Here is a 25,602-nt window from a genome sequence, read left to right on the forward strand (position 1 = left end):
AACCTAAGAACAAACAAAGAACCCATAAAGAAAACCTGAATACAAAAGTAAACAAACCTAACCACACTGACTGAATTAACTCGAAAGGAAACAGAAAATAAACTAGTAAACAAGAAGAGTGCAAAGGAACAAATAATAAAACACAATTAAACACAAATATACTAAAGAGAAATAAAACTAGAGAATCCAGGGAAGACCAAGAACTATAATAATTACAATAATAATAATAATAATAAACCATGTCAAGTAATAAAAAAAACATAAATGAACTTAATGAGGGAGGAGAACAACAAAACACCAGGAGGCAGTAGAGGGAGCAAAACAAACTAATAAACTTAATAGAAACATCTAGACAAAATAAACTATCACAAGAAACCATAAAAGTCCAAAATGTCACTCCGTTACACAGAGCATTTTGGTTCAGCTTCTGTTCAGGATAAGACATAATCTAAAAATTCTGTTTTTGCAGGTAGAGTGGTGGAGGAGCATCAGAGCCTGATGGAGCTCGGCATTCGGCCTCACAGCTCCACCCAGATGGAGATGAGCTCTTCTGACCCAAGCTCCTACCCGCTTCGCCTTCTACATCCCCCAGAACATGACAGCATGCCAGATGTCATTACTGTACAAGTCCCAAAAGGTATGGCCTTTCTAACATACTCTGCATATTATGAAAGGAAGGTGGGCTGTCATTACTTATCGAACAAGAATTAATCAAAGTTGAAAACTAATGTTTAATTTAAAATGTTTTGATTTATTGCGGAAGCCACACAAACTTTAACAATAATAAACTACAGAGAACCAAACCTCCCCTAAATACACTGAAATATGACTCCATTCAGTTTTATTTATTTCATGGAGCATCAAACCTGATATTGTTTCATGCTTTTATGGTTTAAACCCAAGCGATTAAACTAAATCAAATTTAGCCTCATACAACAACGTAACACACCTCAGAAAGTGATGGAAAAAACCTCAATCAGATAAAAACTGTGAAACTTCCTCTGTTTCTGTCACCTGTGGATGGAAATGCGCATCAGTCTGTGCACTGAGGAGCATAAAATGCATATGAATCATCAGAGGGGCACTTTCATTCTCACTGAATAACAAAACGGTGTCAGATCAGCAGATTAATTTCAAACAAGTCAGATTTGATGATTCCTAAGGTGGAAAGGCTGACAACCACACGCCTATAAATAGCTGCGTAAAGTGGCACTTAATTGTGGAACGATGGCAGCTTTGGCACAGCTGGAGGACATCCACTATGGAAGAGGTTGGAAGGAGCGTTTTTTTTGGGGGGGGGTTTGTACTGATCTGCTGGCACATGATGATGCATGGCTTATTAGCTGCTTTAGATTGCCCAGGGCAATTATTTTGGAGCTCTGCATGGAGCTGGCCTCAGTGTTAAGAGGGAAACCAGGAGGAACCGTGGGTCACCGGTGCCAGTTCAAGTTCTCACTAGGTTACAGTCCATTCAACCAGACCTATTCAGAGGGATCTGACTGACAGGTCAGGTATTTAACAGCCATCTCTGAGCTGTGCCATGCCAGTTGTATGGAACGACCTCATCCATATGTTGGTCAGATATATACAGGTCCTTCTCAAAATATTAGCATATTGTGATAAAGTTCATTATTTTCCATGATGTCATGATGAAAATTTAACATTCATATATTTTAGATTCACACTAACTGAAATATTTCAGATCTTTTATTGTCTTAATACGGATGATTTTGGCATACAGCTCATGAAAACCCAAAATTCCTATCTCACAAAATTAGCATATTTCATCCGACCAATAAAAGAAAAGTGTTTTTAATACAAAAAACGTCAACCTTCAAATAATCATGTACAGTTGTGCACTCAATACTTGGTCGGGAATCCTTTTGCAGAAATTACTGCTTCAATGCGGCGTGGCATGGAGCCAATCAGCCTGTGGCACTGCTGAGGTCTTATGGAGGCCCAGGATGCTTCGATAGCGGCCTTTAGCTCATCCAGAGTGTTGGGTCTTGAGTCTCTCAACGTTCTCTTCACAATATCCCACAGATTCTCTATGGGGTTCAGGTCAGGAGAGTTGGCAGGCCAATTGAGCACATTGATACCATGGTCAGTAAACCATTTACCAGTGGTTTTGGCACTGTGAGCAGGTGCCAGGTCGTGCTGAAAAATGAAATCTTCATCTCCATAAAGCTTTTCAGCAGATGGAAGCATGAAGTGCTCCAAAATCTCCTGATAGCTAGCTGCATTGACCCTGCCCTTGATAAAACACACTGGACCATCACCAGCAGCTGACACGGCACCCCAGACCATCACTGACTGTGGGTACTTGACACTGGATTTCTGGCATTTTGGCATTTCCTTCTCCCCAGTCTTCCTCCAGACTCTGGCACCTTGATTTCCGAATGACATGCAGAATTTGCTTTCATCCGAAAAAAGTACTTTGGACCACTGAGCAACAGTCCAGTGCTGCTTCTCTGTAGCCCAGGTCAGGCGCTTCTGCCGCTGTTTCTGGTACAAAAGTGGCTTGACCTGGGGAATGCGGCACCTGTAACCCATTTCCTGCACACGCCTGTGCACGGTGGCTCTGGATATTTCTACTCCAAACTCAGTCCACTGCTTCCGCAGGTCCCCCAAGGTCTGGAATCGGCCCTTCTCCACAATCTTCCTCAGGGTCCGGTCACCTCTTCTTGTTGTGCAGCGTTTTCTGCCACACTTTTTCCTTCCCACAGACTTCCCACTGAGGTGCCTTGATACAGCACTCTGGGAACAGCCTATTCGTTCAGAAATTTCTTTCTGTGTCTTACCCGCTTGCTTGAGGGTGTCAATAGTGGCCTTCTGGACAGCAGTCAGGTCGGCAGTCTTACCCATGATTGGGGTTTTGAGTGATGAACCAGGCTGGGAGTTTTAAAGGACTCAGGAATCTTTTGCAGGTGTTTAGAGTTAACTCGTTGATTCAGATGATTAGGTTCATAGCTCGTTTAGAGACCCTTTTAATGATATGCTAATTTTGTGAGATAGGAATTTTGGGTTTTCATGAGCTGTATGCCAAAATCATCCGTATTAAGACAATAAAAGACCTGAAATATTTCAGTTAGTGTGCAATGAATCTAAAATATATGAATGTTAAATTTTCATCATGACATTATGGAAAATAATGAACTTTATCACAATATGCTAATATTTTGAGAAGGACCTGTAAAGTTCCCCTAAACTATGGCTCTCATTTGCAGCGAGTAGCTGATTTCTGAATGTAATCAGAGCTACAGAATACACTTATACTGCAAGAGCCCATCTGTAAGTCTTTTAGTACAGCTAAACTTACACAGAGCCTTGTTGAGCCATCCATTCCCCCAGCTTTCAGCAGTCATGACTTTATGGGATACTTTAAAAATAAATTGATTCTATTAAAAACAAAAACATTTGCATACTCCCGAACATGATTACTTCATCCTCAGTAAGTAATACAGCACTGGAAGTAACTGTGGAACCTGATCTGTGTTTGGATTGTTTTGACCTTGTGGATCTATTTAAGGAAGTGTTCCCTCTGATTACCAGCCCCATTTTAGATATGATTAATCTATCCTTAGTAAATGGATATGTACCACAAGCTTTTAAGGTAGCTGTAATTAAACCTTTACTTAAGAAACCTTTGCTTGATCGAAATGACTTGAAAAATTACAGACCTATATGCAATCTTCCATTCTTATCTAAAATTCTTGAGAAAATAGTTGCTAATCAAATGTGTGACCATTTACACAGCGATGATCTGTTTGAAGACTTTCAGTCAGGTTTCAGAGCTTATCATAGCACTGAAACAGCTCTGCTGAAAGTCACTAATGATATTCTTATGGCCTCAGATAATGGACTTGTGTCTGTAGTTGTTCTGTTAGATCCTAGTTCTGCATTTGATACAGTCAATCACAATATTCTCTTAGAAAGGCTGGAATATGCTGTAAGGATCAGGGGAACAGCGCTAGGCTGGTTTAAATCTTATTTGTCTGACAGATTCCAGTTTGTTCATGTAAATGATAAATCATCTTTAAACTCCAGGGTTAATTGTGGAGTACCACAGGGTTCAGTACTTGGGCCAATACTCTTTACTATATATATATACACATTTGTACTGTTATGCTGATGATACCCAGCTTTAATTAACCATAAATCCTGATGAGCCCAACCAGTTAGATAGACTACAAGCATGTCTTGAAGACATAAAAACTTGGATGACTTAAAATTTTTTGCTTCTAAATTCATACAAGACAAAAGTTGTCATCTTTGGACCGGAGTCTTTGAAAAAGAAACTGCTTAGTCAGTCACTTAACCTGGATGGCATTAAATTGAACTCTGGTAATAAAGAAGAAAACCGTGGTGTTATTTTTGACCAGGACAGGTAATTTAAATCCCATATTAAACAGGTTTCTAGGATTTCCTTCTTTCACCTCCGGAACATTGCCAAAATTAAAAATATCCTGTCCAGGAGTGACGCTGAAAAACTAGTCCATGCATTTGTTACTTCACGGCTGAACTATTGTAATTCTTTACTATCAGGATGTCCACAAAATGCTGTTCAAAGCCTTCAGCTGATTCAAAATGCTGCAGCAAGAGTTCTGATGAAAATTAAAAACAGAGATCATATCTCTCCTATTTTAGCTTCCCTTCATTGGCTTCCTGTTAAATCCAGAATAGAATCTAAAATTATTCTCCTCACATATAAAGCCCTTAATGATCTTGCTCCATAATACATCAGATTGTTCCATATGTTCCTAACAGAGCACTTCATTCTCAGACTGCAGGTTTACTGGTGGTTCCTAGAGTCTCTAGAAGTAGAATGGGAGGCAGATCCTTTAGTTATTGGGCTCCTCTCCTGTGGAACTAGCTCCCAGTTTTAGTCCGTGAGGCAGACACCCTGTCTACTTTTAAGGCTAGGTTTAAAACTTTCCTTTTTGATAAAGCTTAAAGTTAGAGTGGTTTAGGTTATCCTGAGCTACCTCTGTAGTTATGCTGCTATAGGCTTACACTGCTGGAGGTAGGGCTGGGTGAAATCACGATAATATATCAGTCGATATCGATATATATCACAATATAAAACAAATCACTATTTTTGTCTATCTTTAATGTTCTCTGCTACTATTAAGTGCGTTATTATTATTAGAAGGTTATTTTTGATTAAAAGATTGGATTTTAAAATGCTGAACATGTCATCGAACATTATTCAACTGTTTTGGATTAATAAAATCAAAATCAGCTTTTTTGCCAAGTTTGTGACAAAAACCAGGAATTTGACTCCGGTACATTTGCTCTCAGTGAAGATTTGTTTATTTTTTGTCAACATAAATGAAAATAAAATTCCAATTTAAAAATATTTACACAACTGACTTTACAATAGCATTTATTAAAATATCAGTTTAAGTATGCATGGTGTTAAGTGTTCATCAGAGCATTAGCCCTGTTGGCGGGAGAAACTGTCTCTGTATCAGCTGGTTTTAGCAGACAGTGCTGTGTAGTGCTGACCCGACAGTAAAAGTCTAAACAGTTTAAAAGAGGTATACTTTAAACTAAAATCTTCTTGTGCAATACAATAAACTCCTGCATTTGTGATTTCTCTGTCGCTTCGACTTTGTATCATAAGGCATGAGAAAGCTGACTGATCAGTTGTTGAAGGTGTACAGGCGTTGTTTTCGGAGAGAGGGAGCAGAGGCGGGGGCTTAGCAGTCCTCCTCTCCTGTCTGGGAATGTAATGTTTTACACTCTGCATGCTCCAGTGTGGCACTGGTTCAGGTGGTAAAAGATTTGTGGTATACCCCGAATTTGTCAGAGCATGCGCTCAACATAATTTGCAGTGCAAGTACTTTTTTTTTTTTTGTCAGACTTTAAATAGCCAAAATAGCCACACGACTAAACTGCTCTGACCCTTCTTGTCAATGATGTTGTTCGCTGTGTCATCTGTCTTTTCTTCTTTCAAGGCATAAATGTTTTTCAAATTTTTTTCAGTGATGTCTGTTCTAACCATTACCTGAAATAAGAGACTACAGCTGCACAAACATTAGCTGTTAGCATGTCTGGCTGTTATTGTGCTGTCTACGTCAACATAACTTTGCCTCTCTATATGCCAGCCACATGACTGGCCCAGCGCCATCTATCGGAAAGTCTATTGACCATGTTTCATAGCTCTATGGAGGAAAAGTTATTTCGCAATATCTATCTCTATCGTTTTATCGCCCAGTCCTAGCTGGAGGACATATTAATCACTTTCACACTATCTGCTACAATCTCATACTACTCTCCAATTTTGTGTTATTTGCTGTTATTTCAGCTTTGAACTCTTATCTTCTCTTTCTGGTTTTTTTTTTCTCTTTCTAGAAGCTCCATCTGACCTGGCTCTGTGTTTAGCTGCGGCATCTTCCTGGAGGGGGACATCAGCTGAGCTGCTGCTGCCAACAAATTAATGCTCACCTTTTACAGATGATCCACTTTGCCCTGTCTTTCAGTGTTTAACCCTGTCTCTCCTAGACATATCTACTGGCTGAGCTTCGACTGTGACTAACTGTATGTGCTCTCTTTCATACTCTAGATTTTAAAACTGGCTCAGACTTTATCTGCTTAGCTGTTTTTCTCTTCTAGATGAAACTACCAAAGGAGCTATAACCGTTAATGTTTCACTTTTCTTTCCTATAGAAAGTACTACTGGATCAGAGCTTCTGTGTTTTTGTCTCTGCCCTGTTCTCTCAAACCCCAGTCAGTTGTGGCATGTTAGAATTATGATTATTGATTCTATTGAATCTATATCAATAATTATAATTAAAAATCATAATTTGACAAAATTAATTTCTTAACCAAAATCCTCATTTATGAATCGAGACCAGAGATGTCTTCTGGTGTTGTAATTGTGGCTCAACGCCTCTGATAATTATAACCGTTAAATACTCAGTAATAATTGATAACTATTACCAGAGATGTCACTGTTTAATCGACTGTTTCTGCCCAAACGTGTGGAACTTTTAACCTTATCTTGACTGACGAATCACTCTTGCACAAAATAAACACAGAACGCCTTCTATTACCATCTATGTGAATATTCATTAAATCACAGCCCTGATACACTCGCTCTTCCGATTTAATAATCTTCACCTACCAAAACATGCAAAGTTCTACACAAAAGGGGTAAAATATCTAACTAAACAAAATAAAGCAAAACAGCAGTGGATGCGTATGGAACCAACCAGCAGTTATGGCAAAAATGATAATATGACAAAGGGATGTGGCGGTGAGTGGAAGTGGTGGCACGGCTCCAACTGTAACTCCGTTTTACTGAGTCATAAAACCTCCCCCAACTCTGCGCGGGCTGAGCACACAAAGAGTCATAAAACTTTTGGTGGCAAACTAATAAGCAGTGAGGTTGAAGACAAAGAAAATGGTGAATTTCACCATGAGGTTATTATAACACTCCAGTTACACAGCGCACCTGCGCACAGGTGTTTGCACGGTAAAGACACACTTGCGAGACACGGCGGTCTCCAGAAGTACCAGCGAGTTTCAAAACAATGGCATGCACATACAATTCCGAACACACATTAGACTCTAACTGCACTAAAAATCTCCTCTACCCTCCCCGGCTATTCCTAATAAAGAAATAAAATTAATAAAAGGATGTGTTTTACTTTGTTGAACCCTTCTTTCTGAGCGGAGGTGAGAGAGAATGGGGTGGAAGTTGGAAGTTACTGTGCGTCCACAGTTAACTTCAGGAAAAGCGGTCAATCTTCGTGCTCTGGCCTCCTTGGCGAAAGGGAAAATATGATCTGACCATCAAAGTTGACTAGGACAAAACACGGTGGCGATTCGTCTCCTTGAAACTCCGTATTTTTTTAGTTACGTGTTAAGCTCACATCTTCGATCGGCAAAGTGAAATTTCTGGCATTCTTATTCCAGAAACCTCAGTTATGAATTCTTCGTTGGCCAACGAGAGAGAATAAATTAGATCCACTCGGGACTCTTCTCCGGGTGATGCTTCAGAAGTTGGTAACCGTGTCACTGTCACGGTCTCCAGCTGAAAAGCGAATGGTCAAAATGGGCACCTTCCTATATAGCATCCTGTGACGTCAGACTGGGGCGCCCCGTCATATCGGTCGCAATGTCCTGGATACAAAATGCCCGAAAACGCCAGGAGGCCTGGTGGCGTCCAGCAATATGCAAATGGTCCAATATTCAGCAAACAAGTGGTCCAACATTCCCCCCTAGGTTCAAAGGGTGAGATGAATTGCAGTCTTTGAAGCTACTGGGACCATTCTGTCCTTTGCTGAACAATCAGTGATCCGTGGCGAAGCAGAACAAACAAACTGTCTCTGTGTTCCTCAAAACCTATGACTGGGCAGGATAGAGGTTAGCCTGGGCAGGACTAAACTCTGACTAGTTCATACCTTTCTACGTTGTTCAATGAGAAAATACAAGACAATACATTCATATCATCATTACATTCTTTGGTCATCAGCTTTGGTAACCCTGAGACAAAATGAAACAACAATAAAATATACCATATACCATATATATATATATATATATATATATATATATACAAAAAACAAACAAAAACAAAATCATGGTTCATAGCTTATTCGTCGGACCAACTTCCATTAAGCGCTGGAACCTGGCTGTGTCATTGGCAAAGGTAGTGCTATGATCCGTGGGGGAATGAATGTGAGGGAATCAATCCTGGCCTGTAAATGCTTAACCTGCCAGTATGCGGTGTATAATCTAGGTTTAGGCTTAAACCATCGGCTCTTCCAAATGATGGTGGGTTTTAATATGACTCCTGTCTCTAAACTATCTAGATGTGAAAAGAGGGAGAAAAAAATAAATGAATGGCACTACCTAGGCTATAAGATTGGTGTGTTTGTGGAGGTTGCAAGGTGTCTGCCGTTGTGGACTTAAGATTTCTCTACTAAGTTCAGCAGAACTAGGCCAGTGGGTATCTGTGCCTCGGTGGGACTGTCTACAAATAAACCAACCTCCTTTAATAAGATTTTGCATGAAATCTCTGGCAATGTGGGTGTCCATTACATCATTCTTAATCACTTTTATGAGGTCTGCTGTGCATGCAGAGTCTTATGGAAAATTACCGTGCCAACTTACAGTTTAAGACTGTGTCCTAGAAGGTAGTTATATGTTTAACTGTTTCTGTTGAAGAAAGTTGTTAGTGATTAGTGCATGTTAGTGTGAGTTCATGAAACATGCACCTATTTAACTAGTCCTATGCAATGGTCTCTCCTTTCCCGGACATGGAGACAAGCTCTGTTCTTGGGGAGGAGAGTTTGACGTAGAACTTCATCTGGTTCAGCAAAAAGCGCAGCAGCTGGGATGATGGTGTCAACCTTTTCTGACAAGCATCCAACCCACTTAATGAAGCTGCATGTCACAGTTAGGAGGAATTTGTTACCTCCTATTAATTTTGGAGCTGGTTCGACCCAGTTGGTCTGAAGGTGGAACCAAGGTAATGAAACCCCCCTTCGCTGAAGCGGAGGTTGACTGGTTGGCTGGGATGGCTGAAACAGGCGGCAGGTTAAACATCCTTTGATGTAGACCTTGGTGTCGTGAGACATTGGAGGCCAGTGCGCCATCTGTTGGAGGGTGTGGAGTGTGGCTTTATAGCTCCTATGGCCCCCTACAGGAGAGTAATGGGCGTAGGATAATGTGACCCCCCTTTGGTCTGTTGGAACAATGTCCACAGCATGGGAGAGCTGTTTGATGCCAATCTGCACACTGGAGGTGCACACTCTGGCTGTCTTGAGGAGAGGGCGGAGCCCGTCTGCTAAAAGGAGTGTGTGGCTGTGTTGTGCCTCAGCTAAAAGGGGGTCTTTTTGGCACACGCGGTCATACAGCTCTCTACCAGTTGATAATTTCCTTAGAAGCACTTCTGGTATGATCATGGTTTCCAGGTGTACACCTTCCACCACTTTGGTGTTGCAAGTTTCCACACCTGGGTTCTTTAAAGAGCAAAGAAATTATGCATGACAGCAGGGAGGAGTTTTCTGGGTGGCTGGGTGCAGCTGTGTCACAGAGGTGTCCATGTCTGGCACCGACAAGGACCTGAGAGGTTCTTTGGGCTCCTCTAAGCTGGCAACCTGGTTTGTCACCAAGGATGGTTTGCTGCTTGCACCCAGTGGTGTGTGCACCTCCGCCTGGACACAGAGTTGGTCCTGGTGGCAGTCAATGAGTGGGGCCAGCCTGTCCAGCAGGTCCTGGCCACCAAGAAAAAGCTGTTTGTTTAATGTGCACATATAGATGGGGTGCACCAGAGCCATGTCTTTGAGTGTGATGTCCAGCTCCACCCAACTAGTGATGCATGATCAGTTTTGGGTGCGGCTGGTGATGCTTACATCACAAGCGTCGGCCTGAAATGGTTCACTGAAGGAGAGCATGGCTCTACTCACTTCCTCAAACATGATTGAGCACATCAGGTTGATCTCTGATCCTATTTTAGAATAGAAACTCAGTTGGAAACGTCCCCCTATCATGATCACACAGTATAGACGACGTGCACGTCCATTTTGGTTCAGTTTACCTGAGAACCTTGGAAAGATGGTTTGTGGTGTTTCTCCTGGGCAGGTCCCAAGGGGTACTTGGAGTTTCCCAGGTGTGTCTCCCCATCCGATCAGGTACACTCTGATGGCTGTGGAGACTGGGTCCACGCCTAGTCATGCTGACGGGAAATTTGGGTCTGGTTTAACTGGAGGGTCGGCTTCCTGTTTCAAGGGTTGTGGGGGCGTGGTGGCCTGACGCACCGCTTCTGTCACCATCATACGTAAGGCCTCCTCCATCTCTTTCCCCATAATCCCTTCTGCGTGTCAGTTCCACCCTTTTCCATCAGGTTTACCTTTAGGCTTCACGTGATGGTCAGGTCGTCTGTTCGACCGGAAGTTGTTCGGCAACTTTGACTGTGGTTGGTATTCAGTACCACCCCCCCAGTCCAGCTGACCAAACCTACGTTGTTCCCTGAACCTGTTCTTCACATGGGTTCTGGTTGAAGCCGTTTCCTGATCTTCCAACGCAAGACTGTTCCTTTCTGCATGTATCCGTAAAACTCTATCCTCGCCCTCTGGTCCCTTGGTCGGGCGAGCACGTGTTTCCCACGCCATCTGAGCATATTTGCGGATCTCTTGCATGCTCATGGTCTTGGTTCTGCAATACATAGTAACATCGTATCGTACACTTTCATGAAGGTTGTGGAGGAACAGGGATTTAAAAGCATGTTCCTCCTCAAAGGTGGGCGCATTGCGTCCTTGGAAGTAAACAGCTCTCAAGCGCGGGTAATACTCCCTGGGTGCTTCGCTTTTCTTTTGCTGGATAGTGAAAGCACCAAGTGTGGCGGAGGCCCGTTCCGTGTGCACAGAATATTCTTCCCTTAAAGCTTCGCAAAGGGTTGAATAACGGTCTCGGACTGTGGGGGTCAGGCTCTCCATGAAAACATGGACGCTCCTGGATGTTGTCTTCCAGATGAGCTTCAGTTTTTCCCATGCTGATGGGAAATACAAATCTAGAAGACAGCGTTCAACTTCCCTAAGATAATCATCAATGTTTGATTCTGCATTATTTGGGTCGAAACGCTCTATGTCTTTGGCAAGAGACTCAAGCTGGCGGGTGCGCAATCCACTCTCAGGGATTGGTACCGGCCCATCTGAGTCATCATCGGAGAGTTCACTCCGGCTGCACTCAGGGTGTATCAGTGCATCACGCCTCATCCTCGGAGGAGTCAGTGGAGGCTGCTCCCAGTACAACGGTGGGCCCTGTGCTTCCCGGACTCGGGTCCTGGGCAGCGGTTGAGGGTGGTAGGAACCACCTGAATCCCAGGGGCGGCTTTCCTGTCGCCTTGGCGGAGGTGAGGGATCGTAGAGACCCGTACTGCGAGTCAAGTGTGAACGCTGCTCGCATCTGAGCCGTGAACTATTTACACCTGCTGCGTCCCCAGCCAGGTACCGTTCATGGCTGCTGATTGCAGTGGGGTGGGACATCGCACCACTAAACCTATTCTGACTACTTACACCTGTTCTTGCCTCGGTGGATGTATGGGGAACACCATGAGCCTGGAAAGGTAATCTCTGGAGAGCAGCTTCTACATCCTTCAGATCTGACCTGCAGGTTCTCTCAGGGTTTCGCAGGTGTGGCTCACCTCCAAAGGTTTCAACCTGTGAAGTGGGTTTCGGTTCGTCCCCCCATTCCTCCAGTGATGGGGGGGGGGGTGGCATGGCTACCCTCTATTGCCTCCAATCTATTTAGTTCACCTCTACGAACATCCACCGTCTGCAAAGTATAATTCAGCTCGAACTGCAGTTTAACACGCTGGTCAACTTCCAACATTAACCTTCGCTGATATAACAGAGCGAGCTGTCCTAACACATCTGAGACCCGTCTGTGCTTCGGTGGGTTTTTAATGACTTGGAGCAACTCCTGAATCCTGGCTTCACATTGCTCAATGCCATACTCATTGAGACCTTTACGCTCCTCTGGGGACAACAGAATCAATGACCCAATCACCTATTGTGCCTGCAATCCTATTTAGTCCTCCACCATACACACATCTCCAGCTGCAGTCTGGGATGTTCCCTCCATCTTTGGCCCAAAATGCACAATGCAAACACAGAAAACTGTTTATCTATGAACCACCACTAAAGAAATTAGCAGCAATGCAACAGACTGAGTTGTTCAGTGACCAATGATTACTAAATTAATTAGCAGCACACAAACAGGCTAAGCTGTTCAGTGATTAAATGATAGCTAAATTAATTAGCAGCAGCAGAAACAGGCTAGGCTGTTCTATGATTAAAGAATTGCTAAAATTAATTAGCAGCACACAACAGGCTAAGCTGTTCAGCTAGCTGTCTGATTCATATATGTATCTTCCAGGTGTATGGGTTTGCTTAAAAATGGGCACACAGGTTTGACCGTTTAAACCGTGGCTTACCCAAGTCTATGCTTTAATGGGAGTAATCAAGCAAACACACACAAAAAGGGAAAGAAAGAAGAAGAGAAAGAATTTTGAAATAACCCAAAACCAAATTCAAAATAAAATTTTAAAAATGGGAAAACAAAACTAAAACATTCAATGCTGTTCTTAGCTTCAAATAAATGTTAGTGTTCTCTAATATGGATCACCTACCTTCCTGTTAGACAGCTAAGTTAGTTTTATGAGTCAAATCAAAACATGCTTCACACAATAAAACCCAGCAAAAACGCTTACATTTTATACAAACATGGTAATGAATGATCTGTAACTTCAACTTTCAACTTTAAGTTATGCCCTTTTGATCATAGGTGATGGAATTATCTGCCTGTGTTAATGAATTGAGTGATTCAAATCAAGGTAGGAAATGCAATTCTCACTAGTGACCACCAGATGGTACCTAGTGCAGGTCTGCGGTTTGGGAAATCCAGCTGCAACTGCAATTTTATTAAATGGCCACCAAATGTAGGTGTTGTTCTCTACCTGACTGGGAGGATGTTGGTCACAACTGTAATTACGCCCAGCGGACACTGGGGGCAGGTCTGCTGCTTATCAGCGCTGATTTTCTGCAGCTGATCCAGCAGGCTGGCCGGCTGGAAATTAACTTTAAATTTTCCACAAGTTAAACCAACTTTCACCTTGCATCCACAACAAACACCTCTGAAAGATTATTTTTATCCTCTGCAGCAGAACTGAGCAAACTCTAGTCAAGATATCCCCTAATTCACAAACGTTCTGTGCGAAACTCAAAAATCTCACAATAAGACTTCTGGTTAACGGAGATCACAATTGTATATTCTGTGCAACAGTGATTTGATGTCTGTCTTTTTAAGGCCCACCCAGGGCTATGTTAGAATTATGATTATTGATTAATTAATCTTTATCAATAATTATAATTAAAAATCATAATTTGACTAAATGAATTTCTTAACCAAAATCCTCATTTATGAATCGAGACCAGAGATGTCTTCTGGTGTTGTAATTGTGGCTCAACGCCTCTGATAATTACAACCGTTAAATACTCAGTAATAATTGATAACTATTACCAGAGATGTCACTGTTTAATCGACTGTTTCTGCCCAAACGTGTGGAACTTTTAACCTTATCTTGACTGACGAATCACTCTTGCACAAAATAAACACAGAACGCCTTCTATTACCATCTATGTGAATATTCATTAAATCACAGCCCTGATACACTCGCTCTTCCAATTTAATAATCTTCACCTACCCAAACATGCAAAGTTCTACACAAAAGGGGTAAAATATCTAACTAAACAAAATAAAGCAAAACAGCAGTGGATGCGTATGGAACCAACCAGCAGTTATGGCAAAAATGATAATATGACAAAGGGATGTGGCGGTGAGTGGAAGTGGTGGCACGGCTCCAACTGTAACTCAGTTATACTGAGTCATAAAACCTCCCCCAACTCTGCGCGGGCTGAGCACACAAAGAGTCATAAAACTTTTGGTGGCAAACTAATAAGCAGTGAGGTTGAAGACAAAGAAAATGGTGAATTTCACCATGAGGTTATTATAACAGTCCAGTTACACAGCGCACCTGCACACAGGTGTTTGCACGGTAAAGACACACTTGCGAGACACGGCGGTCTCCAGACGTACCAGCGAGTTTCAAAACAATGGCATGCACATACAATTCCGAACACACATTAGACTCTAACTGCACTAAAAATCTCCTCTACCCTCCCCGGCTATTCCTAATAAAGAAATAAAATTAATAAAATGATGTGTTTTACTTTGTTGAAGCCTTCTTTCTGAGCGGAGGTGAGAAAGAATGGGGTGGAAGTTGGAAGTTACTGTGCGTCCACAGTTAACTTCAGGAAAAGCGGTCAATCTTCGTGCTCTGGCCTCCTTGGCGAAAGGGAAAATATGATCTGACCATCAAAGTCGACTAGGACAAAACACGGTGGCGATTCGTCTCCTTGAAACTCCGTATTTTTTTAGTTACGTGTTGAGCTCACGTCTTCGATCGGCAAAGTGAAATTTTTGGCCTTCTTATTCCAGAAACCTCAGTTATGAATTCTTCGTTGGCCAACGAGAGAGAATAAATGAGATCCACTCGGGACTCTTCTCCGGGTGATGCTTCAGATGTTGGTAACTATACATCCTATACAGCGTCCTGTGACGTCAGACTGGGGCGCCCCATCATATCAGTCGTAATGTCCTGGATACAAAATGGCCGAAAACGCCAGGAGGCCTGTTGGCGTCCAGCAACGTGCAAATGGTCCAATATTCAGCAAACAAGTGGTCCAACAGGCAGATGGCCCTCACACTGAGCCTGTTTCTGCTGGAGGTTTCTTCCTGTTTAAAGGGAGTTTTCCTCTCCATTGTCGCTACATGCATGCTCAGTATGAGGGATTGCTGCAAAGTCACCACCAGCGACTGTCCATTGGCCCTACATGCTCATCTAGGAGGAGTGAATGCTGCCAGTCACTGACTCGATGCAATCTGCTGGGTTTCCTTAGATAGAAAAACTTTTAACCAATTTGAATAAATAACTGAATCTGACTGCACTGTTTGATAGTTAGGATAAATTGGAATGTATGTACCTAAGTAGAAATCTGCATGAATCCATTGAATTGACTTTGTAAAGTGCCTTGAGATGCGTGAATTGGCGCTATATAAATAAAACTCAGTTGAATTGAATTTTGTGAATAGAAAGCATTTTCATTCAATATATATGCGACCTATAGGGGTTGGACAATGAAACTGAAACACCTGGTTTTAGACCACAATAACTTATTAGTATGGTGTAGGGCCTCCTTTTGCGGCCCATCTAGCACAGGTATTGGGCCAAGGGAATGCCATGATATGGCAGCCCAAACCATCACTGATCCACCCCCATGCACCCCCGGACGTGTATATTGACCCTGTGGAGCTCCCAACGGACAGTTCTGGTGGAAACAGGAGAGTTGAGGTGCATATTTAATTCTGCCGTGATTTGGGCAGCCGTGGTTTTATGTTTTTTGGATACAATCTGGGTTAGCACCCGAACATCCCTTTCAGACAGCTTCCTCTTGTGTCCACAGTTAATCCTGTTGGATGTGGTTCGTCCTTCTTGGTGATATGCTTACATTACCCTGGATACCGTGGCTCTTGATACATCAGAAAGACTTGCTGTCTTGGTCACAGATGTGCCAGCAAGACGTCCACCAACAATTTGTCCTCTCTTGAACTTTGGTATGTCACCCATAATGTTGTGTGCATTTCAATATTTTGAGCAAAACTGTGCTCTTACCCTGCTAATTGAACCTTCACACTCTGCTCTTACTGGTGCAATGTGCAATCAATGAAGACTGGCTACCAGGTTGGTTCAATTTAGCCATGAAACCTCCCACACTAAAATGACAGGTGTTTCAGTTTCATTGTCCAACCCCTGTATTTGTGATGTGCGAATGTGTCTCACTAATGTAACAGCACAATGGCCTCCTCAACTCATGATTTGTTTACACTATGAAAATAATTATAATTAATCTTATTATAATAGTTGTGTTGGTAGCAAACCTCAAGCAGACTCCATGCACGATAGCGGCTTCTCTGTATTTTTCTGTTATTTTATGTGACGTCCTCAATGGTTGTAAAGATTTAAAGTACTTCACCTAGTGTGTGTGGTGACAGTCTTCCTAATAAAAACAAAATTGGAGGCATAGTCATGTCATTACAATGATGTGGTATACATAATAATGATCATCATTCAGCACTGTGTGGATTTGATTCAGATATTGTAGAACTAAACAGGCATGAGCTGACAAACGCTTTTATTTTCAGTCAGGTTTGAGTTGCTGATGTCATTCAAGTAGTTGTTGGTTTGCTGTAATTGACTACAAACATCCCTCATGGTGTGTAGACACAGTCCCTTTTAGCGTTTTTCCACCAAATGTAACCGGTTCGGTTCTTTGACTGTCACAGCACTGTTGCCTTGATTATTTGGACACGTAGTGGGTGCCTTCCGGTTATTTATACTACTTTGCAAATGTATTTAAGGGAGGGGTCTGGAGGTCTAAGTGCCACGTGCAGCTGAACCAAACTCACTGCAAATTGGGATGTATGAAGGCTACGTGTTCCGTGACGTGTCTAGGCACGTTTTCGTACATCTGAATTTTTTTTGTGTGCCGCTAGTTTCAGAATTTCTTCCTACCACCAACTTTTAGTATGAAAGCTGCGCCGTCTTTCACACTTGAGGCCCGTGGTTATGTTGTATCATATCATCTCCACTACTAACTTTCTTTGCATTGGGCAATGTTTGAATAATGTGTTGGAATTTCTTAATACCTTTTTCCTGATCAATACTTCGAACAACAAGATACATTTTATTCTTTCTAACACATCACAGTGTTGCATGTCTGCCTTTGGTTTCAGTGATGCTATAGTCCTTGGTAACCCTCATGGATTCCTTAACCCTGTGGGAATGACAATACGACTGCCTCTGACCACCATTCTGTCTATCTCAGATAACTTCCCCCTCACCTGATAGAAATCCCTAATCACCTCAGGTACCTGTTTCATATACTCAGGCCACCATACCCGAATGTACTGTTTCACCACCTGAAGCTAAGGGTGTTTGTCTGTCTGAGCTTTGATCATATGCCTCTTCTGTGATGAAACAAGAACATGTCTCAAGACACAGTGAACAGCAAAATCTTCACTTGATGTGTCACTTATGTTGCATGGCATTGATCCTCTGGAAAGAACATCAGCTACAGCTAGAGTCTTATCAGGTGCATACACAGCTTTAGCAACACAGTTTTATAAGATGTCTCTGGCATCTCAGTGGAACATCATTTAAAGTCCCACCAAATATTTTTCAAAATGTTTACATCCCCAAACACTGGTTAAACACTGGTTTAATTTGAATGTACCTTGTTTCAGTAGCTCACAGCTGCCTGGAACAATATGCTAAAGGTTTCTAGTCACTATCACATTCACCACCCAAGCCATAACTGCTGGCACCAGCAGACACTACTATTGACCTGCTTATGTCGAAGAGGGACATTGCAGGTGCGGATGTTAGGGCACTCATAGCTGTTGAGATGGTCCTCAGGGCCATGTCACCTACATCTTTAACAGCTCAAATAGTTGCTAAAGTACGTGAAACCTCTGCTTCCACTCCTGCCATTCACTTGGGTTGATTAACCTAAATTATCTTAGTTAAAAATAGACATGTGTGGTATCCTCTAAAATGTCAGACTCTTGGCTACAAATTGATATAAACCACTTCTACAAACACCAAACACAATTAAAACTACAAGCAGTTGAATCAGAAAGTATTCAAACTCCAACGCCATCACCGCAAATCTTGGTCTTACCTGCCCTCCCGGTAGCTTGTACACACAAACAGCATATCTGCAGACAGCTAAAACCTCACAGAGTCTGAAAATACAAGTTTTGTCACAATCCACCCAGGATTTAGTAAACCAGCAGCAAAATAAACCAGAATTAAAGGTGCAAGCAGGTGGCCCTCGCAGCTCAGCGACGCTCGGCCTATGTAGCGACTGCGGGAGCATGGCATTGCCTACTCCACACCACCGACGATTCTCCCGCTGAATTCCGCACTTCACCACTAGGCGACAGTGTGAGCAGGCTTTCATACACTTCGGTCAAGGCGAGTACTGCTCTGGTGAGAAGCATAAAAAATGTTGCCGAAATCTGACCTTCCAGATGGAAGCTGCACTCCCTTGTTTGTCAGTAGGCAGGGCTAAATTGTTGTCATCCAATGACTGCGCAAAAATGTTCAGCGTTGATCCACAATCATGCATCCTAAATTTGACATGGATCCAAAAATGTATGAGGGAGATAGAGCACTTGAAGTATCCTAGGGGGCGCTGTTGATCCAGATTCCTATATAATATAATAGAGCTTTTGGGGTTTGAGAAAGATCAACCATATTCATTTTGGAGTAAATAGGACCATGCATGTGTAATTTAGAGCCAAACGTATGTCCTTGGAGTGACATCAGAGTTCGCCACGCCACCATGGCCACACCCTCTAGCCAAACCTGTCAGTATGAGAGACGAACTTAGACCATAATGTTATCCGTCACTGGACAGTTTCATGTTGATTACGTGAAGGGGTTCAAAAATGGACCACACTAAGTGACACATTACACTTCCTATTCTGAGGGGGCGGGGCTTTGATGTCAGCCTTTGACCATTGAATATTGTTGAGGGCCTCATATGGATCAATCCCAGAAAGTTTTGTGTCTGTGTGACTTTCCTTGTAGGAGCTATATCAATTTCGTCTTTTATGGCATGAAGTCAGATTTTGAGGCTTGACCACGCCCACATGCTTTCATGAAAAGCTTTTGATAACTTTTGATCCCCAAGGAGGAGTTCGCTCAGATACGCGGGCTAGAAATGACAGAAATGGGGTAAAAATTGCAACTTCAATCCAAAAGGGCCGACTTCCTGTGGATTTTGGACAAATGCTCCAGGGGACATTCTTGTAGGTCTTGAGAAGTTACATATGTGTACCAAATTTCACAATCCTAGGTCAAAGCATGGCTTGGGGCTGATTTTATTAAATTTTCTAGGGTGCGCTGTGAAAAAAGTAGGCCACCCCCACCAATTATGTCATCAGATCTCGTTTGGGGACTGGACTAGGACCAATCATCTTAAATTTGGTGGAGATCAGATGATATACAGGGGTTGGACAATGAAACTGAAACACCTGTCATTTTAGTGTGGGAGGTTTCATGGCTAAATTGGACCAGCCTGGTAGCCAGTCTTCATTGATTGCACATTGCACCAGTAAGAGCAGAGTGTGAAAGTTCAATTAGCAGGGTAAGAGCACAGTTTTGCTCAAAATATTGAAATGCACACAACATTATGGGTGACATACCAGAGTTCAAAAGAGGACAAATTGTTGGTGCACGTCTTACTGGCGCATCTGTGACCAAGAGAGCAAGTCTTTGTGATGTATCAAGAGCCACGGTATCCTGGGTAATGTCAGAATACCACCAAGAAGGACCAACCACATCCAACAGGATTAACTGTGGACGCAAGAGGAAGCTGTCTGAAAGGGATGTTCGGGTGCTAACCCGGATTGTATCCAAAAAACATAAAACCATGGCTGCCCAAATCACGGCAGAATTAAATGTGCACCTCAACTCTCCTGTTTCCACCAGAACTGTCCGTCGGGAGCTCCACAGGGTCAATATACACGGCCGGCTGCTATAGCCATACCTTTGGTCACTCATGCCAATGCCAGACTTTGGTTTCAATGGTGCAAGGAGCGCAAATCTTGGGCTGTGGACAATGTGAAACATGTATTGTTCTCTGATGAGTCCACCTTTACTGTTTTCCCCACATCCGAGAGAGTTACGGTGTGGAGAAGCCCCAAAGAAGCGTACCACCCAGACTGTTGCATGCCCAGAGTGAAGCATGGGGGTGGATCAGTGATGGTTTGGGCTGCCATATCATGGCATTCCCTTGCCCCGATACTTGTGCTAGATGGGCGCGCCAAGGACTACCGAACCATTCTTGAGGACCATGTGCATCCAATGGTTCAAACATTGTATCCTGAAGGCAGTGCCATGTATCAGGATGACAATGCACCAATACACACAGCAGGACTGGTGAAAGATTGGTTTGATGGACATGAAAGGGAAGTTGAACATCTCCCATGGCCTGCACAGTCACCAGATCTAAATATTATTGAGCCACTTTGGGATGTTTTGGAGGAGCGAGTCAGGAAACGTTTTCCTCCACCAGTATCACGTAGTGACCTGGGCACTATCCTGCAAGAAGAATGGCTTAAAATCCCTCTGACCACTGTGCAGGACTTGTGTATGTCATTCCCAAGACGAATTGACGCTGTATTGGCTGCAAAAGGAAGTCCTACACCATACTATTAAATTATTGTGGTCTAAAACCAGGTATTTCAGTTTCATTGTCCAACCCATCTTTGTGTAATTTAGAGGCAATCGTAGCCATGCCGTCACGGCCACACACTCCTGCGAAAACTATCAGTGCTCCAAACGAAGTTAGACCAACTTGTTTTCTGTTGTTGTCTCACACACTTTCAAGTTGATTGAGTCAAGTCGGTCAGAGAGGGACCTTTTGAAGTGACAGAAGTGACTTCCTGTTCTCGGGGGGCGTGGCTTTGATGATTTGACCACATATGATTGTTGGTCACCTGACAGCTATGAATTATATGAGGTTTGGTGTAATTCAGCCAATTTATGTGAAAGTTATAGCTGTTCGAAATTTGCGGCGAGAAGGCAAACTTTGAGGCCTGGCCCTGCCCCTTCAACATGCTCAAAAAGTCACAATTTTGATAACTTTAAATCCCCCATGCCTTAACCACATATTGACCAAATATGAAGCCAGTAGCTCAAAATCCCTAGGAGGAGTTCGTTAAAGTTCGACATGTATGAAAAGTGAAAAAAAGCCGAAAATGACCCTTTGACCCAAAATGGGCGACATCCTGTTGGTTTTAGGGCATACCCCCAAGAGACTTTTTTTCATGATTTGGGGAGGTCTACCTATGTAGCAAATTTCAAGTCTGTAGACTTACCAGTTGGCCTATCTCACTTTAGGGGACGTGGCAAAGTGGTTTGGCCATGCCCATTTTCAATTCCATTAAAAACCTTAAATTTCCCTAGGGCAGTGGCGATTGCTCTAAGACTGCAAGGGAAGCTCAGCTTCCCCTAAAATGTCAAAAAATAAGTGATCAAATATATACTGTTGTGTGTACATGTCATTGACTAAATATGTGCTACAACACTAAACTTTTGTACAGAATCAGCTTCTTATCACTGGTAACGACGCGGCTTTCCTCTCACTCATTCCCGCAGCTTCACAGTGCTTTAAACAGTGAGTTCAATAGCAAAGCAAAAATGCTTTGTCCTGCCCATCGGACGCTCAGCGTTTCTGGGGGTCTATGGGGCACTGGGTTGGCCTTGGCCGGCCCTGATGCTCAGCTTCTGCATGATGATTGGATGATCTGTGTGAGGCTGAATCCCTTTGTGATTGACAGCAAAATGAGCGAATCAGTGGTCTTGAAATTGAACTTCCCCTCCTTGAAAGACCAGCATCCACCACTGCCCTAGGGGGACAATTTTCAGTGAACTTTGGGGAGTTTTCGAATATGTTTAGGCCCCCAAAAACGCGATTCATTTGGCCGGAGAAAAATAATAAACATTCGAATTATAATAGGCCTTCGCAGCGATTAGCTGCTCAGGCCTAATTATCACTCACGAATGAAAAACAAATCTAAAAACTCTTACCTTCGCAATTTTCTCTCCCAAATATGTAATCCTTTGTTTCCTTTTCATCGGGTAACTACATTTCCCAGCAAAAGAGAGCAGTTTCTCAGTGTATTATTAAAAAAGGAAATTATCGATAATTTAAAAAACCATTATACTAAAACGAACGCTTTTAGACATATAAAAAGTTTGTTTTGCATGTAAAAACAACTTTTTGTAAATTCTGCCAACATGTGCCATACTGTGCAAATGAGCAAAACGCCAAGGTACAGTGCCTTGCGACAGTACTCCCTTGAACTGGTCAACCTCTTGCCATATTTCAGGCTTCAAACATAAAGATATAAAATTCTATTTTTTGTGAAGAATCAACAACAAGTGGGACACAATCGTGAAGTGGAATGAAATTTATTGGATGTGTAAAACTTTTTTAACAAATAAAAAACTGAAAAGTGGGTGTGCAAAATTATTCAGCCCACATGCTTTAATACTTTGTAGCGCCACCCTTTGCTGCAATTACAGCTGCAAGTCACTTGGGGTATGTCTCTATCAGTTTTGCACATTGAGAGACAGAAATTCTTGCCCATTCTCCCTTGCAAAATAACTCGAGCTCTGTGAGGTTGGATGGAGAGCGTTCGCGAACAGCAGTCTTCAGCTCTTTCCAGAGATTCTTAATTGGATTCAGGTCTGGACTTTGACTTGGCCCTTCCAACACCTGGATACGTTTATTTGTGAACCATTCCATTGTAGATTTGGCTTTATGTTTTGGATCATTGTCTTGTTGGAAGATAAATCTCCGTCCCAGTCTCAGGTCTCTTGCAGACTCCAACGGGGTTTCTTCCAGAATGGTCCTGTATTTGGCCCCCATCCATCTTCCCATCAATTTTGACCATCTTCCCTGTCCAAACCATGATGCTGCCACCACCATGTTTGACATTGGGGATGGTGTGTTCAGGGTGATGAGCTGTGTTGCTTTTATGGCAAACATATTGTTTTGCATTGTGGCCAAATAGTTAAATTTTGGTTTCATCTAACAAGAGCATCTTCTTCCACATGTTTGGTGTGTCTCCCAGGTGGCTTGTGGCAAACTTTAAACGAGACTTTTTATGGATATCTTTTGAGAAATGGGTTTCTTCTTGCCACTCTTCCGTAAAGGCCAGATTTTTGCAGTGTATGACTGATTGTTGTCCTATGGACAGACTCTCCCACCTCAGCTGTAGATCTCTGCAGTTCATTCAGAGTGATCATTGGGCCTCTTGGCTGCATCTTAGTCTTCTCCTTGTTCGAGATGAAAGTTTAGAGGGACGGCCGGGTCTTGGTAGATTTGCAGTGGTCTGATACTCCTTCCATTTCGATATGATTGCTTGCACAGTGCTCCTTGGGATGTTTAAAGCTTGGGAAATCTTTTTGTATCCAAATCCAGCTTTAAACTTCTCCACAACAGTATCTCGGACCTACCTGGTGTGTTCCTTGGTCTTCATGATGCTCTCTGCGCTTTGAACAGAATCCTGAGACTATTACAGAGCAGGTGCATTTATACGGAGACTTGATTACACACAGGTGGATTCTGTTTATCATCATCAGTCATTTGGGACAACATTGGATCATTCAGAGATCCTCACTGAACTTCTGGAGTTAGTTTGCTGCACTGAAAGTAAAGGGGACAAATAATATTGCACGCTCCACTTTTTAGTTTTTTATTTGTTAAAAAGGTTTGACACATCCAATAAATTTCATTCCACTGCATGATTATGCCCCACTTGTTGATTCTTCACAAAAAATTTGAATTTTATATCTTTACGTTTGAAGCCTCAAATGTGGCAAAATGTTGAAAAGTTCAATGGGGCCAAGTACTTTCGCAAGGCACTGTATGTCTTTACTAAAAGCTCTGTAACTTTGCTTAAGTTTACCTCAGCTGCATTAATCTTTTCACAGATAATGTCCACAAGTGGATTTAGGGTTCCCAAAAGTTTGTAGCCTTATTCGTGATATTCCTAAAGGGTTTATATAGTGTACAATTAAAAAAAGATCTCGCGAGAGAAAAAAAAACTATTTTCTTTGTGTTCCATCCTCATCATCTCTGGAACAATAGCAGCTACTGTGATATTTACACTTCTGATGGAATCTCTAAGTGTTAGCTATAATTTGATACCAAGATTATTTTGTAGTTTGTAACTGCTGAGAAAAACTCAATTAGATGTTTACAGTTATTTTATAATTTTTTTATTTGCTACATAATTCTATATAATTTGCTTCATAGTTTTGATATTTTCACAATGTATCTACAATGTAGAAAGTAATAAAAATAAGAAAAGCTATTGAATGACAAAGGTGTGTCCAAACCTGGAAGTATTCTGATTAAATCAGCTAATCGTTTGAACACTAGGGGGCACATGTAGGCTACTGTGTGTGAGCCCTAAGCTTTTGATTTTAATATGTTCTTGTCTCTTTGTTTTTCAGAGGAAGGGGTATTCAAGGAGGTGGTGGTGGAGATCAAGCATTCCTGCCATCAGAAGCCCTTCCTGGGTGGTTACAGGCACCGATTGACAGGGGTGGAGTACCACCATGCCTCTGTCCAGGCCCTGCTCAAAAAGAAACATGACAGAGGTGTGCTTATCTACAGTCGGAGCACACAGGTAACACTAAGCTCTTCAAAACTGTTAAAAATGTATTTATATTTAAGATAGTTAATATAACAAAAATGCCAAACCACAGAAAAGACAACCAGGGAGTTACATCCAGATCTGCTTTTTAAATGTCTCAATATTTGATTTTCATATTGAAACATTTCTTCCACTCTTTGGACTCACCTTGTATAAAATTTTGAGTGTCACGATCCACAGGTGTTTCCAAAGGTGTTTGGGTTTTGGTTTTCTTTTGTGTTTATATGTTTATCATTTCCCTATTATGTTCTTGCCATATTCAGTTAATTTCTCTATGTTCTTTATTGTTTTTAAGATGATTTCAAATTAGCTCATTTCCTTGTGTTTCGGTTCTCACTTTAGTCTTGTGTTCTGGTCTTTGTACATTTGGATTTATTTGTTAGATTTCTTCCTTTGGTTTGCAGTTTCCCTCCTTCAGCTTCTCTGCTTTCATTCTGCCACAGCTGTCCCACACTTCCTCTGATTAGCTCCTCTGGCTCACATATCTTCCACCCCTACCTCAGTATATAAGCTCACTGGTTCTCTTTGTTCTCCGCTGGTTAGAAAGTCATGTGACATATCAAGGTCTCAGCTCGACTCTCCTTTCAGAACAATTACCAAGTATAGTTACATTCACAATGCACCAAGGTGTTCATAAACAATCAAAAGTAATCTTGTTTCAATCTTCCTTCCTGTGGACACCTACAAAACCAGGAATAGTAGCCAAATTCCAGGGGAAAAGAAATTGAA

The 25,602-nt window shown here is 42.2% G+C and overlaps 1 protein-coding gene and 1 long non-coding RNA gene across 5 annotated transcripts in view; one reads left to right on the forward strand and one right to left on the reverse strand.

Annotated features, from left to right (window-relative positions):
- The window catches only part of iqub (IQ motif and ubiquitin domain containing), a 93,112-nt gene that overhangs the window by 13,582 nt on the left and 53,928 nt on the right, over positions 1 to 25,602 (forward strand). For all 4 annotated transcript variants that reach the window (XM_047382359.1, XM_047382378.1, XM_047382353.1 and 1 more), the window contains 2 exons: positions 470 to 637; positions 24,671 to 24,846. In XM_047382359.1, the coding sequence (XP_047238315.1) occupies positions 470 to 637; positions 24,671 to 24,846 (344 nt within the window). The remainder of the gene's footprint in view (positions 1 to 469; positions 638 to 24,670; positions 24,847 to 25,602) is intronic.
- LOC124878440 overlaps positions 1 to 25,602 on the reverse strand; it is a 32,394-nt gene that overhangs the window by 5,661 nt on the left and 1,131 nt on the right. The window lies entirely within an intron of this gene.

Source organism: Girardinichthys multiradiatus, chromosome 2, assembly GCF_021462225.1.
Source record: "Girardinichthys multiradiatus isolate DD_20200921_A chromosome 2, DD_fGirMul_XY1, whole genome shotgun sequence".
Lineage (NCBI taxonomy): Eukaryota > Metazoa > Chordata > Actinopteri > Cyprinodontiformes > Goodeidae > Girardinichthys > Girardinichthys multiradiatus.